Source organism: Protopterus annectens, chromosome 9.part0 (assembly GCF_019279795.1).
Source record: "Protopterus annectens isolate FY-2018-M chromosome 9.part0, PAN1.0, whole genome shotgun sequence".
In the NCBI taxonomy this organism is placed as follows: domain Eukaryota; kingdom Metazoa; phylum Chordata; order Ceratodontiformes; family Protopteridae; genus Protopterus; species Protopterus annectens.
Genome location: NC_056743.1, coordinates 1,951,839,880 through 1,951,855,313, shown reverse-complemented (window position 1 = coordinate 1,951,855,313; position 15,434 = coordinate 1,951,839,880). Strand labels below are relative to the sequence as shown.

The 15,434-nt window shown below is 42.2% G+C and overlaps 1 protein-coding gene across 1 annotated transcript in view; it reads right to left on the bottom strand.

The window, feature by feature from the left end:
* Positions 1-15,434, bottom strand: part of SLC44A2 (solute carrier family 44 member 2) — a gene marked incomplete in the record, with an annotated part of 993,595 nt that overhangs the window by 709,684 nt on the left and 268,477 nt on the right. Inside the window, 1 exon segment of the mRNA XM_044084762.1 lies at positions 10,044-10,116. Within this exon segment, the coding sequence (XP_043940697.1) occupies positions 10,044-10,116 (73 nt within the window).

Sequence of the window (15,434 nt, the reverse complement as noted above, 5' to 3'; positions counted from 1 at the left end):
ACCAATTTTTTTCATCTCATCTTTAAGCATCCCTGTGACTAGCACTTGCTTTAAAACCTGCTGGAAAGCACTAGGAAACCTTAAACTGATACAATCACTCAACTCTCCTTGTTAATAAGGAGAAATTAATCGTAGGCACTAAACAACCTATAATTGCAAAGTACCTTGCTAAGGTAAGGGAAAACCGCTCTTGCACTTAAAAAAAAAAACACAAAACCAGGCATGTCCAAGGGTCAGCTTCCAGTGATTTCTCCTGTCCACCTGGTCAATCTGGGCATACTGGGGCAATGCAGCAACTGCCTCATGTACACTAACAACCCTTTCCTCCTACCACCCACACTACAACCTGCGAGAGATGCACTTGCATAGCAAAACTGGAAGCAAAGCTCTCTCCACCCATGATTGTGCTAGACAGTCAAGAGTAGGTTAACTCCCACACTACACCTCAAGCAACACATAGCCCTTCTAAACCCACACCACCAACACCCTCACACAGCAACACTAAGCCCTCATATGTGGAGGCCCTTAACAGTAACCTGCCCAAGCAACAAGGACCTCCGAAGATGAAACGCAAACAAACACTAAACACAACCAAAGTGTAACAGCTCACAAGACCAGTGTGCCAACCAACAACAGCCCCTAAGGCAAGACAACGTACCCAACACTTCAGTAGTCATAGGTGACTCTATAGTCAGGCACACTGATGTCCCACTCACCAGGCTGAACAAGGAGAAAATTAGTCAGCTGCCTGTCGGGTGCCAGGATCCACCACATAATGCATGCACTCAAGTCACTCCACAACAAGTACAAATATGACTCTGTCATTATCCATGTTGGAGTGAATGACTTGAGACATACCTTCCTGGACTACATGAAGAGACATGGAAGAGCTCTCAGATCATGTGGCCAAGGCAGGTATGACCCAAGCCCTCAGTAGCATCCTGCCTTCGCCCAGAGTGCTACCACAGTACAAGGACAAAATGACTGGCTTCAACAATTGGCTAAGCTTCTGGTGTCATTCAAAGGGGATCCAGTATCTGTCTGCCTGGGAGGACATGATCGACAGACCACAATGCTTTGCCAGAGATGGTCTGCACATGTCGCTCCTGGGATTCAGGTTACTGGCTAAGGCTCTTCCCACCCCTATAGTGCCTTTTTAGGCAAAGATCAAATGACAAAACCACCACCATAACAGGTACAAGCATGCAAAATCTGAAGGTAATGCTACTCAATGCTAGAAGTCTAAACCTCAAAATGCACTCTCTCAAGGCACTCCTAAAAATGGAGAACATTGATATCTGTGCAGTAATTGAGACTTGGTTCAAGGCTCCAGAGAGCACCCCTGCAATACCAGGCAACTATTCTTACCACACTTTTCAGCCAGCAAACCAGGACCGAAACACTAAAGGTGGAGGAGTGTCGATATTCACACCACCAGGCTAGTTGCCCAACACAATGCGTCTGAAATTCTCCAGGTGCAACTAACACTAAGTAAGACTGCAATCCAAGACTGCAATCCAAACCATCCCCCAAGATTCTCACTACACTTTTCTAAACATACTGGAAAATATTAAGATACAACCAAACATCCTAATACTGGGTGATTTCAACTACCCAGCTATTAATTGGGAAAACTACTCGTGTACCAACACCTTTGCCCAATGGTTCTTGGAATTCATAAATTCCAATGCCCTGGATTAACTAATCCATAGTCCCACCAGGGGCTCCAATATCCTAGACCTGGTCATTACCAACATGGGAAATCGATGCTTCACACCTATGGTCACCCCCTCGTTGATCAGGTCTAACCATAAGCTAATCACCCTTGACATCCACATTCCTTCCCCACCCCCCAGTAAGGAAACCTCCGTTAAAAAACTTCTCCAAAGCCAACTTCATGTTACTCAAGTCAGAAGTGACAAACTTCATGACACCCATGCAGACGGGAACTGATGGTTCAACTGCTGAATCCTACACTATGGCACTGTACAAGCACATCCACTCGTGCATGAATCGTGCCATCCCAAATAGAACCAATATGCTCTCCTCCAAAAAAAGGAAGCCAATCTGGTGGTCCCCTGCCATAAACAAACTTTACAACAAAAGGAAGAAACTGTTGCAGAATTCCAGGATGCAAAAAAACTCCCTTACCAGCCTCAGTAAGAAGCTGAGATCCCTCATAAAATCCTCCAACGATAGTTACGAAAATAAAATTGCCAAATATTCCAAAGACAACCACAAGGCATTCTATAGCTATGTCAAGAGTCTAAAATGACAATGCTCAGATCTGCTCTGAGCTACAACAGAATGGCATTAAATATACTGATTCCAAGGATATTGCCAATATCCTGGCAGATCGATTCAGTGCCAACTTCACCCCCCTCTCACCCCCTAAAGGGCTCATCTCAATATCGAAAGATTGCCAAATTCCGGTAATAACGGCCAAACAGGTAAAAAACACTCTCCAAAGCTAAGAATACAGCATGCATGGGACCAGACTACATCCCGGGCTGTGTACTACATGAACTACAAAATGAACTGGCACCTCACCCAACTGTCATGTTTAATCATAGCCTCACCTCAGGCATCTTGCCCACTGAGTGGTGCACAGCTACAGTTATCCCACTACACAAGGGGGGATCCACCTTGGATCTTGGGAACTACCACCCCATCAGTCTGACGAGCCTGATCTGTAAGGCCATGGAATTTATAAACAAAGACATTGGCAACCTTCAAACACTGGACCCCACCCAGTTTGGGTTCATGAAAGGCTGAATCTTGTCTCCTGAACCTGACTGACTTCTTCGAATCAGTCTGCAGAGCTGTGGTCGAGGGTAATGCAGTCCACACAGACTATCTGGACCTCGCCAAGGCCTTCAACACCATCCCCAACTCTGGAATCATAGATAAACTTACTAAGCTGGGTATTAATCCTTACGTCACTCGATGGGTTGCTAACTGGCTTACTGACAGAATCCAGACTGTACAAGTAGCCGACTCCAAATCCAGCTCCAGACAAGTGGTGTACCTCAGGGTTCAGTCCTGGGACTGCTCTTGTTTGGCATCTACTTCTCTGAAGGACAGGCCAACACTAAGAGACTGTGGCTAACAAAGTTCGCAGATGACTGCAAACTGGGAGCCATTAATGAATCCCCAAATGAGGATATTCTACAAAAGGGCCTTACAGAAACAGATGCTTGGTGCCAGAGCCATGGGCTTAAGCTCAATGCCAAGAAATGTATAGTTATCCCCTTTGGGAAAAAACATGTACCCATGAATTACCATATAGGTGGCAGTACACTAAACACCAAAAGTGTGATGAGACTTAGGGAAACAGGTGGACAGTGGTCTCACCTTCAATAACCCCATCGCTACAACAGTCAGGAAATCCTTCTATGTGGCACACCTCATCACCAAGGGCTTTTCATCCAGAAAAAAGGAGATTATTGTCCCACTGTACTCATCGCTGATTAGACCCATTATAGAATACAAAGCCCCATTTGGTATTTACCTCTCAAGACATCTGCAACAACTGGAAAGGCCGCAGAAATACCTCACTAAAAGAATCACAGGCCTAAAGCAGATGCCCTATGTTGACCATCTGAAAAAAACTCCAGCTATACTCCGTCGTCTACTCAGAGGCGATCTCTACTTAACATACAAGGCCATGTCTAACCCAGAGATTTTGGACATGCTACACTTAAAGAAATCCCAATCCCTCAGAGCCACACGCTCCACGGATCTAAACCTTGTCATCACAATGAACAAAACATGCTGGAGGGATAGGGTCCTGACCCAGACACTCCCCAGACTCTGGAATAGACTGCCCATACATGTCAAGCAGCACCTCTTTGGGTCCCTTCAAAAGGAACCTTGACGACTGGATGGGAGATAGGAAATTCACCCCAGGGATCACGTCAGTCACCCTGCTAGATATGGGTCCAGGGAAGTAAATATTGTGGGAAGAAATCGCCAGGGAATTGTTATGGCTAGGCTTGTATAGGCCCTAGAGCAGATAGCCCAGTAATAACCTATGAGAGCTTGGTGTCCAAATGTGTGAGAAAACCAGAAGTGCTTGGATGAGAGGCAGCAGCTCTTTCAGGTTGATGTGCTTCTCCTTAAGTTTATGCTGCTACCTGCCCTGGACTGTGCGGATCTCTGTACAGGACCCCCCGGCCTCGTCACTGGCATCTATGTAGAACTCCTGAGCTGGAGTCTGTGGTTTGAAGGGAAGCCCTAGATTGAGATTCACCTGGGCCACCCATGATGAGCTCTCCTCTTTAAGGCAAAGTATGTACCGGATCTTTGTGTCTAGAGGATGACAATGTTAGGACCATACTTCCTCACATGCACCCTGGCTATGGGGATCGCCGAGTTGGTTGCTGCCATGAAACCCACGGCTCTTAGAAGTTCCCTGGCTGAGCATGTGTCAAGAGAGGTAATGTCAATACAGAGACTGGCCAAAAGAACAGACTTACATATACAAAGTCCAAGATGCCATTTCTTGGAATATTCCCATTTCTTCAAAGTATGGCAATCACTGAGTTGCTGTAAGTTCAGGAGTGCAGGTAGGACTTGCACCCCCCCCCCACACACACACACACACACACAAGGAGAAGAGCGATTTTCAACATTCACTTGTCTCCTGTGTTTTCAGTCTTTTTTTTTGGCTGATCATCACTCAGCATTTCGACTGCCGACATTTCAATATGGAGCCATCAAGACCGGAGATGGAGCATTGTCCAATCTCCAACCCAGGAATACTAGGTCATGGGTGGGATGAAGGGAAGACTTTTTGTAGTTGATGGTGAACCTCAACTGTGATATGAAGTTGAGGGTGAAATGGAGGTGTTGCAATAAGATCTGCAGTGAGGCAGCCTGGATCAGTAGATTGTCTAAGTAAGGGAAAATCTGAATTCACTGAGTTCAGCAGAAGGCCATCACTGATGCTAGACATTATGTGAATATGCCTGGGACTGTGGAAAATCGAAAAGGCAAACCAGTAAACTGAAAGTGAGATGAGCCAGTACAGATTCTGAGGAATTTCTTGCAGGAGAGGCAAATGAGAATATGTATATAGCCATATTTTAAATCCACAGAGATTAGGCATGCTTGTGGAAGAATAAGGAGGCAATGGGGTCTGCAATAGCATTTTGAAAGGTGGCACTTTTAGAAAAGTGTTTAGCATGGAGAGATTCGTTATGGGTCACCACTGTCCTTTTTTTCCTTGGAAAAAGGGAGTTGTTTGGCAGGTACTGGTTCTACTGAGTCATGGATCTGTAGTTCCTGTAGGATAGGTGGAAGAAGGTATAGTTGGTTGTGGGGCAGAAGGAGACATGGCATAACCCCTTTTTTTATGACAGAAAGCAACACTTGTCTGGGGTAATCTTTTCCCAATTTTAAATGGACTCGGTCTTCTGGAGAGGGGCTTGTCAGGACAAAGGGGGAGATGTGACTTGGAAGATAGTCACAGTGACATTTCTGAGAAGGGAGGCCTCCTAGATCTGGGGTACCTCTGAGGTCTCTCTGGAAATTTCTTCCTGGGTGCCAGCCTGCGTTTCTAAAGTGGGCTGGATTCCCTTGTAACGAAATAAGTGGGCTTGGCAGGGTAGTTCCTCTGGTATCTAGGTAAAGAGGCAAGTACAATCTGTCTGCATTCTTTCATAGTTTTGCCTTGTTCCTGTAAAGCTTTATGTGGGCCAAGCAAAAGATTCTCGTCTAAGGGAAAATCAGTGATATTGGCTTTGAAATCCATCTGCACAGGTTTCGTGCACAACCATGCATACCAGCGGTCGACAGTACCAGTTGCTCTGGAAGAGGCCTCTACAGCAGCATAACTACAATTTGTACTGTGTCTGGCCACCAGAACCTGTTGTCTGTGCTACAAGCTCTACAAATCCACCACTACTTTGTTCAAAGTGTTTAGGATGGACAATAGATATTTGGTCATCTGGGTCTGGTAGTTAATAGCCCTGAAAGCCACAGTAAAAGTTTAGACCTTCTTTCCCCACCTATCCATGGCCCTACTGCCATTATCTAAGGGAAGGGAATTGCTGTTGGGGAGTAATTTAGAAGGTTGGAACAAGCACATCTGAAACTTTATAGAACCTGTCTGGTCTATTGGGAGCAGGGGGGTACAAATCAGGAGTTGCAGTGGTAGAATGGAAGGAAACCAAAAAGGCCTCTTGCACTGGAGGGACAGGTGAAGGGGCAAGAGTAACCAAGAGGCTGTAGTACCCTTTCTGGATCTTTGAAATTAGTCTAAACTCCCACTCAAAAATGTTTTATCATGTTTAAAACAGTCTCCCCTAAAGAAGCCTCTCCACAGAGGAGTCAGGAGAGACTGGGTCTTCATCTTCTGAAGAGACTTTACCAGAAGAGTGGATTTAAGGGAAGTAAGCCAGAGAATGGTCAAAGTCAGAGGCTTCTTCCTCTTCCCAGGAAGATGAATCAACAGTAATTTTCTGACAGATAGGAGGCATCTGGGGACCAAACAGAAGATACATTGTAAGAGGATGACTTGTCTGTTGGGTGAACACCAATTCCTATTTGATATGCAAAACAGGTAAAATGTCTGCCACCAACCATTAGTCCAGCTAAAAACCCATCAGAGCTGGCACCTCTCCCACTGTAAACATATAAATACTGTAAATTAATGGATGCTTATAAAAAGCAAGATCACTCATTCATCAGGAATGAATAAAAGACACCGACTCTGTTAATGGGGTGTTTCTTTTCGTACGATCCTAGTACCATCTAGACTGTAGCATGCAGTTTTTACCTATGTCACAGATCTAGGGGACGTGATCCACAGTATGATCCATTTTGACTTTTGTTTAGTCCTGTGGCTCTTACAAGCTACTGGCTAGATATACAACATGGTGCTCAGACTACATGACCCAGTTATTCTTATTAGGGGTAATATATAAATTATCGACAATGGGGTGGGTAAGGTCAACCTACAGCCAAATGGGATAGGTTAATTTGAGCATAAAACGGGAAACTGTCTAGGCTTGAAATGGCCCAGAAGGGTAGCTACCTGCAGGGTTTGCATTTAGTTTAGGATTAAGTCAGTCTGCATTTCTGCGTAAAACCGAGGACAGTCACAGTTTTCTTCACTTCCAAAATTCTTTCCTCACAATGGGTTCATTTCTTCATTACTTCTCCACGTTACTGACACGTGAACCCCTTGAACTCCAGTAACGCCTTTAATATTTCTGAATTACCAGAGTCATAGCAGCAGCATCTGATGGTGTCACCTTCAGATCTGCAATCTCACAACTGCATCTACTCTAACTCCTTCAGGTCCCAGTAAATCAAATGAAGAGAGTTTCTGCAGAAATGGTTGAACAGCCTGGGTTAACGACTTCATTTTAGAGCTTTCAGCCACACAAACAGATTATCCATCACCAACCTAATGGTTAGGTAAAGCATTTAGAATCTCGTTAATGTAGATTTTGTGCAACTGTACATACTGAACACCATAATGGAACCCAGCATAATATTTGGCAGTTTCCATGACTTCACCTTGGAATGTTACAGTATTTTTGAATGCTATTTTACAAATGCCTGCAGCATAAAAAAAAGTTTGCGCAAACAGCAAATGTTGATCTTATGACCCTGAAAAATATAAGTGACACCCCCCCCCCCCCCCACTCTGTACCGGAGCTCAGAAGATGAGGATCATCACCCCCTCCTCCCACATGCCCACATCTGTCATTCGCTCTTCTTTGAAGGGATATGATCAGGGTATTGGGGGAAAACTATTATAGGAGGTTAGAAAGAATATTTTGAATCTCTACATAATCTAGATGTGCATTAATGCCAACAATGTGTCACACAAGTTTTTATATCCAATTTCTCCACTGTAGTGGTAGAGGACCCATTTACCCTTTGGCAGGGCTGGCAATCATAGCAAAAGCTTAGAACCTCCTCCTAAGATACACAGAAAATCAGAGGGAATATATCACCGACGACGCTACTCAACAGGGACAAGATAAAGGGGTGGGGTTAGAGATCACAGAGGGTGTTACTTGGGGGGAAGTAGAGATCACTGAAGGCATTACTCAATGTGGGGTACAGAACACCAAGGATGCTACTCAAATGGGGAGAGATCACACAGGGCACTACTCATGGGGGGATAGATCACAGAGGGCAGCTACTCAAGAGGGGGATCAGTGAGGGTGCTACTCCATGGGGGGGCTACAGATCACCACTGGTGCTACTCAAGGCAGGAGAGATCACCGAGGGTGCTATTCAAGGAAGGAGAGATCACCAAGAATGCTACTCAAAAGGGAACATATCACCAAAGGTGCTGCTATTTTTTCTCTAATCAAAACCAGGTCCACGGTTTTACAGTTGGGAATGTCTTTCACTGCAAATGTGGTTATAATAAGTTGACTTCTTGCCTCAAAGTTGATTTTGCACAGTGACAGTCAGAAGTAGTACTTTCTGGAGAAAATGGCAGAATGGCAGTTAAGATCTATAAGTAATAGATCTGTACTAGTTATCTTGAAAATTCTGAGCCAAAACATTAAGAACTGGCAAGGATACAGCCACTTAATCAAATGTTCACATGATTACACTATACCAGCATTGAAAATGATTAAGCCACTCATTTGTAAACATCTCCCAAATGAAGACATATCTCTTGTTAAGGAAGACAGATATTTTGCATCCCCAAATGACTCAGAATGGCAAAGGGAGATAGATCCCTAAGAAATTCAAGTGAGTGATAGTTAAAAGGTGACAGACTGTCATTCAATAAAACAATTCCCCCTCCAATGTAGTTATTTTTTTTTTCTGTAATATCACCCAGTGTATGTCCAGAAACCCATCCTCCCCACTTCCATTTGAGATCATGAAAGTTCCATCATATTTTCTTGTTTAAATATTGATGATGGTTCATGAAGGAATTTGCCTCAGCCCACTTGACGTAGGCTAAACAAAAGACTTTCTGTAGTTTTCACTGTTAGTTACAACTTACATTTTTATATACTTGTACCTTACTGAAGTCGGCAGAATGCTGTGAAGTACACAGTTCAGCCAAAGAGTTAAAAGTTGAAGAGTTCAGATGAATAGGATTGAATTATAGTGCAATGCTACATAAACTAGTACAGACTCATTATGGCCAATGAAGTTTTGCTTTTATACTAAGAAATATAGTAAACTGATGGTAGTATTAAATACTTTAAGTAGCTCTTCATCTGTTTTCTACCAGCTCTTTGAAAAAAATGTTAATGAAAGATGGAAGCTACTAGACTAACCTTAGAATTTATAGCACCTAAGCAAATATTGGGGGTGGAAACTGTACAACAGCTGCTTTGAATATTAAACAAAATCCCATAGCTTATCTGCTTACTACTTAACTTTCTAAATATACCTTGTTTTTTTTAGAAATGTACAGTTATAGTATAAACTGGAAGAAGCATTAACAGTATTTCCAGGGGAAGACAAAGAAGCCAGCAACTCACAGCACTGTAACGGTAACTAAATGCAAAGACAAGACGTTACACTGAAGTACTGCAGGAACAGGAAGACAAACCATAACAGTCATTTTAGGGGTGCCGTTACTTATGATGTCTTGTCCATTAGCATAGTGCAGAATACTTTTTAACAAGCAGACTGCATGTGTGCTTTTATTACATGGACTCCTCAATGAAGCTGAAGTCAGAAAAACATGCCAATGGCCAACAAGAACATTGTACGCTGCACTGATGTGCTTTTCCTGGAAATATAGCTTGTATTCATTCTGATTTTAGGCAATGAAGCATCACCAAGTGACTAGGACTGGAGAACTGTGAACATCCTGTACATTAAATCAGCAAGACAGAGCCTTACAGTAAAGATTTTAGTGGTGAAATGCATGTTTGCAAGAACCACTGCTACAAACAGCCAGACAAAATACTATATTATGACTACACATGCATGCAGATAATTCCCCACACAAAAGTACATAACATTATGGAAGATCAGAAGAAAATCTAGCACAGGCTTCAAGTCTGAACAAGTAAATTTAATCAGGTAAATGTTGAATGACTTACTACAATTCCTACAATGAAGTACCCAATGATTGCGATGATGAACAGAAGACAGCAAATTATATCTGTACATCCTCTGCAGAAGCAATAAAAGAAATCAGTACCATTTACAGGAATATGAGTGAGATCATTGTTACAACTATCCATTTATAGGAATATGAGTGAGAACATCATTGTTACAACTATGTTTATGTAAAGAAGCATGTGTAATTGACCTGATAAGCAATTAACCCTTACCTGACAACCCCACACTCTCTCCTCACCTCTTGAATGTGTAAGTCATGTGATAATCCCAAACACTGACAATGCCTTCTCTGTGTCATCTATCCTCCCACTTTCTGTACCTCTCATATCTAAGCCTATGCCAAATCATAGACAACTATTTCCTTGTGTGTACTTTTTCAGCACAGCATTCCCAAGACATCTATTTTGTGGCTTCAGATCAGACACCATCTGCATCCTCATGTATTCTTTAAGCTACACAGTCCAAAAGTTTGGATTCTGTCTGCAGTGTCTAAATGTCCGCACGTGACATTATTCTGCTGACTCTGTGTGGCACTTTGCTAACTAACATATACTTTTCCCGCTTCAGGTAAAGTTTCCACAACTGCATACACAGCGGTCCAGGTGGGGTCTACGCAATGAACTGTACAGTTGCACAAGAACTGTCGCATTACTGGAGATGGGAGTAAGCAACTCCCATGGTCATCTACACAAAAACTGCTAAATGAGTAATGTGTGCATGCAACTTCAGACCACAAGACCATGTCTGCTAACCCCCATCAGGATCTTTTACATAGTAGAAGGGCAGACACTTGCAGTTTTGCCCCTCATCACCATTCTTGGCATTCCTCACTGTACTGCAACAGTGTCTCAAAGACCATAAAGCATTACATCACTACTTATCCCATGAGTGACCATCTTGCATCCAAAATTTAACATGGTAAAGGAAGACGTGACTGCAGGTATGTCCCCCTTCAAATTTCCAACCTGCCTCACAGTACGCAGTAGTGTCCAAAAGACCACAAAAGCACGTCACCAGAGCCTTGTCCCTGAGTGGCAATCTTGTGTCAAGTACATTTTTGGATGCATCTCTTTCACACTGTCAACCTTAACTGGACTCGCATTCTTTTATTACAGGACACGTCACCTGTAGCACTCCTGTCGATCAGCTGGCCATGACTCTTGACGTGTTCATCTTCTCCACTGTCCTTACTAATTTCATCCATTGTGCTCGTCATGCAATTTCTATGCTTACACTAACTTGTAGTTAGGTGTTTTGCTATCATCCCTCCTCCTCCTCCTCCTGGAATCTAGTTATTCCTAATGCATCTTACACACATTCCATTTCCTCTACACTTACAAGTTTCCTTTGCCTTGTCTTTGTCCTCCTCTCCTTTAACCCTCACAAGTCACCTGGTCATTTTTCATACTTTTCAATTATTGAGGTCACTGAATATTCTCTACAGTACACTTACACAAGCATCACAGTGCTCTGGGAAGGACCAGATTGGCTTCCAGTTTGTTTTTTTTTTGTTTTTTAACATCCAATGCCAATATACTGCAACCTCAAAGCAAAGTCCTTTTTACCAAGAAGTGTCCTGTTAGGAGACCTGCCAACACTGTTCTTTGTTGGTGAATTGTAGACTGTTTATTTTATTTTAGTTTGTGGTTGTGCCTGCATGTAACTTAAGCCTACTCTATTCATGTGAGACAGGCATTTTTTCATGACTTACCTCTCCTAAGAACTTACCTGTCAATACTTTGTATTCTACTTGATTAAATTCAGTTTAACACTGGATTTCATGAAACGTTTTGCACAATTTACCTTTCTAGCGTATACACTGAACTGATTATGTATCAGTTTGAGTGCACATGCAAACGCTCGTGCACACGTGAATATATCCCATTTTATCAAAATAGCTGTTTCACTAAACCACAAATCACCGAAAAAGCTTCAGTGAAAACACATTTAATTGAATCACAATGTGATTAATCAATGAATCACATTTAATAGAAATGCTCATCTAACACAAATATACTGCCAAATTTTTATTTTTTTTCACTGGGCAACCCCCACACCTCCACACACTCTTACTTAAATATATTAATGGTTAAATAACTACAGAGAATAAAGAACACTGTTAATCACTTGTGGCATCAATGTGGCCTTAGGAACAATTGAGCCAGCTGCATGTGACAGGGGCCAGTGGCTGTGGGGACCCTACACTTGTCACTTCTACTCCCAGCCACATAACCTAAACATTGCAGCCTGCTGAAGAAGCATCTTTCAGGATGCATGGCACACTTCTTGGTGGGTTACAACTTAGAGGTTTAGTGATGCAAGGCATTTCCGGACATGTAATCTTGCTCCCTATGTAGGCACCAGCTTTACTGTGCAGCAAACTACATATCCCTATATCCCTTTCACTCCTACTCTTAATTTTTGTTCTAGAGCATTACTATAGACAGTGTTAGTGAGTCTGTGATGTGGGGAATAGAGGTATGACAGTGCAAGAAGTGGAAGTGAGATTAGAAAGTATTTGTATTTTTCCCAGAGAACCAGGGATGTACAATTTTTTGGCAGGCAAAACCAAATGTTTGGTTTGGGATGGGAGCGCAGCCTCAGCTCGCAGTAGGGGTTGGCTGAAGATGGGAGGGTAGGTTCAGCAGTGAACAGGTATGTGAACTCCACTGCTAGAAGTATGTGTTTTACACCTTTTGGGGTGGACTGGCTTCCACTGGAAGGTGACCATATTAGAAAATTAATGAAGTAATTATGCAACTCAATGATGTCTGTGACTTATTGTGTAACATATAGAAGGAGTTTTTTTTTTCTTTTCTTTTGAGAAACTCTGGACCTTGGACGCGAAGCCATTCGGGTCTTATGCATGAAGTTCTAAGTTTAGTATAAGATGTAGATATGGGATTTGATGCACTCTGCATACATTTTCTTGCCTGGATGGGGCGGAAGCTTTATGCAGAGCAAGACAAGCAGTAAAATACTTGTGCGTTACACTGTACTATTCAGAGATTAGAAAAGAGTAACTAACACAAGAAGCACTTAGCTTAGTGGGTGCTCCAACATGCATTTAATGATGTGCCAGAGTGAGGGCTGTCATTCATTTAACCATTCATGTTCATCACTGCAGATGACATGGTCTTTAGAGGGCAGATGGTTTTTCAGCATTTGGCAGCACAACATTCATTGTTTCTCTCATACATCTTTGCTATGAAGCCTAACTAACTTACTTCAGCGACTAACTTACCCATAATGCAAGCCAGCTACAATCGACAAAGCCCTGGCAGCATCACGGTGCTGTATCAAGTTAAGTAGATCTTTATATACAGAGATCTGGCAACAGAATCCTGGAAAATTCCAGCTGTGGTATCTTTGGAAGGAGATCTTTTATGTCTATTTCTTCCATTGCATAAAACAATTATGTTAAGTTATATACAGAAGAGATTTATCACAGTCAAGCCAGCTATTAGTTACGGATTAAGTTAAACTTTGTTTTTCAAAGACAGTTTTACAAGACTGATGAGTCAGTTAAACCTAGAGACTTCCATGAGTCATTCTTCACTTCTGTCTCCTATTTTTGACACTTTAAGAAGCTGTGCTGGCCATTTGCTGACCTTGCAGCAGGATTCACTGTAGAATGTGAACTGGTTTTACTCTGTTTTTAGGACTCTGCCATTGCCAATTTCATGAGTTTTAAAACTGGCAATATTTATAGTGAAGTCTGTCAAGAAAAAAATTGTTCTTAATCTTTTTTGTTTATGCCTGCTATTCATTTTTTTTTTTAAGAAGCATCTTTATTAAATTATCACTTATGACATAGGCAATCATCCAGTTATATAAATGAAAACAAACCATACTGACGTATTTTTGTTGTACACATTACTTATCTGTCCAGGTATGGTCAAACATTGCATAGCTCATTCAAATCCTGTCTCCTTTTAACCTCATTCCTCCACAATAATATTAGTTTGCAATGCATGTATTGTTCACACAATTCCCATTTTTTTCCTATGCAATTTGTTTCTACCCTTTTTTTAAGATCCCACTTCCAGTTATTCCCTGCTATTCATTTGTTGTAGATTTTGAGAGCAGTGAGATAAGATACATTTCTGAGCTACTGTGAACTTATTTTACTTGCTCTCTAGCAGACATCTGATTCATACACATCGCTGTAAATGTTGGTCACATGTGTGCACATTTGTGCAGAAGGCATAGCTGTCAAGTGTACCCAGTTTTTCCTCATATTTATGGTGTGTTCCTCAATTTTTTTTTTTTTGCGTATTGTTGTACACTGACTACAATCACTAAATAATAGTAGGCATGTGAATTTCAGACCTCATTCTTCAGAAAAATGCAATGCTTGTTACTCTGGCAACTTTCTAAGTACATATCAGCAATGTTTAAATCTGCATCTGACTTTTGGGTACTAGTGTCCGACACCTGAGCTATGAATTTGTGACAGCACAGGGCAGGGGGTTGAAACTAGTTGCAGTGGATGGTTCAGAGTAATGAGCAGATACCTTTCTGGACTATTTATGTATTATTTCATCATTTATTTGATGATCTCAGACATCTGAAGTGTGCATAACTCGTTACCTCATGGCTGCAATTAATCGTGTGTGTGTGTGTGTGTGTGTGTGTGTGTGTGTGTGTGTGTGTGTGTGTGTGTGTGTGTGTGTGTGCGCGCACATGTAGAGGACATTGCTGTCAACTATCCCCAATTCTGACTCTTTTTTGACTGTTCCTTGTATAATTTGTGGTTGTCTGGTAAACAGTTGTGCACTACAGTCACTAAATGACAGTCGTGTGAACTTCAGATTTCATACAGAAAAATGTTTGTCAATGCATGTGGGACAGTACATGGTGTATGTGGCACAGGGTGAAAGAGTAGGGTTGGTGAGAATAGGAGAGTGGTACAGCTCCCAAATGTTGCAAATTGCATCCCACAGTTGCCAAAGTTGGCTCTGGCTGGCAAACAATCTCCTAGACATGGAGGGAGGAACAACAGGAGATTGGGCACTGACAGTACAAATGATGTTCTGCACTATTTGCATTCAAATTCCTATGATCAGTTAATGTCTTTAACCTTCTACATTTTTCTGTCAATTTTAATTCAGCCAAATGTGCTTTCAAGTAAATGTGCATTCAATGAGTTTACTGGGTATGCCCCATATTTTCTCTGTTTACCTCACCTGGCAAGATTTGTAGGCCTGGCAGTAAAACAGTGATTTGGGGAGGATGGCAGTGAGCAGTTTATGCTCACATATCCCGGGGCAATAGGAAGGTGGTTTTCATTTGATCAGTTGCTGTCTTTCCCACTCCCCCCTTTTCACTGCACCTCACCTCCTTTCATTTCACTCTACCAAGTGTTT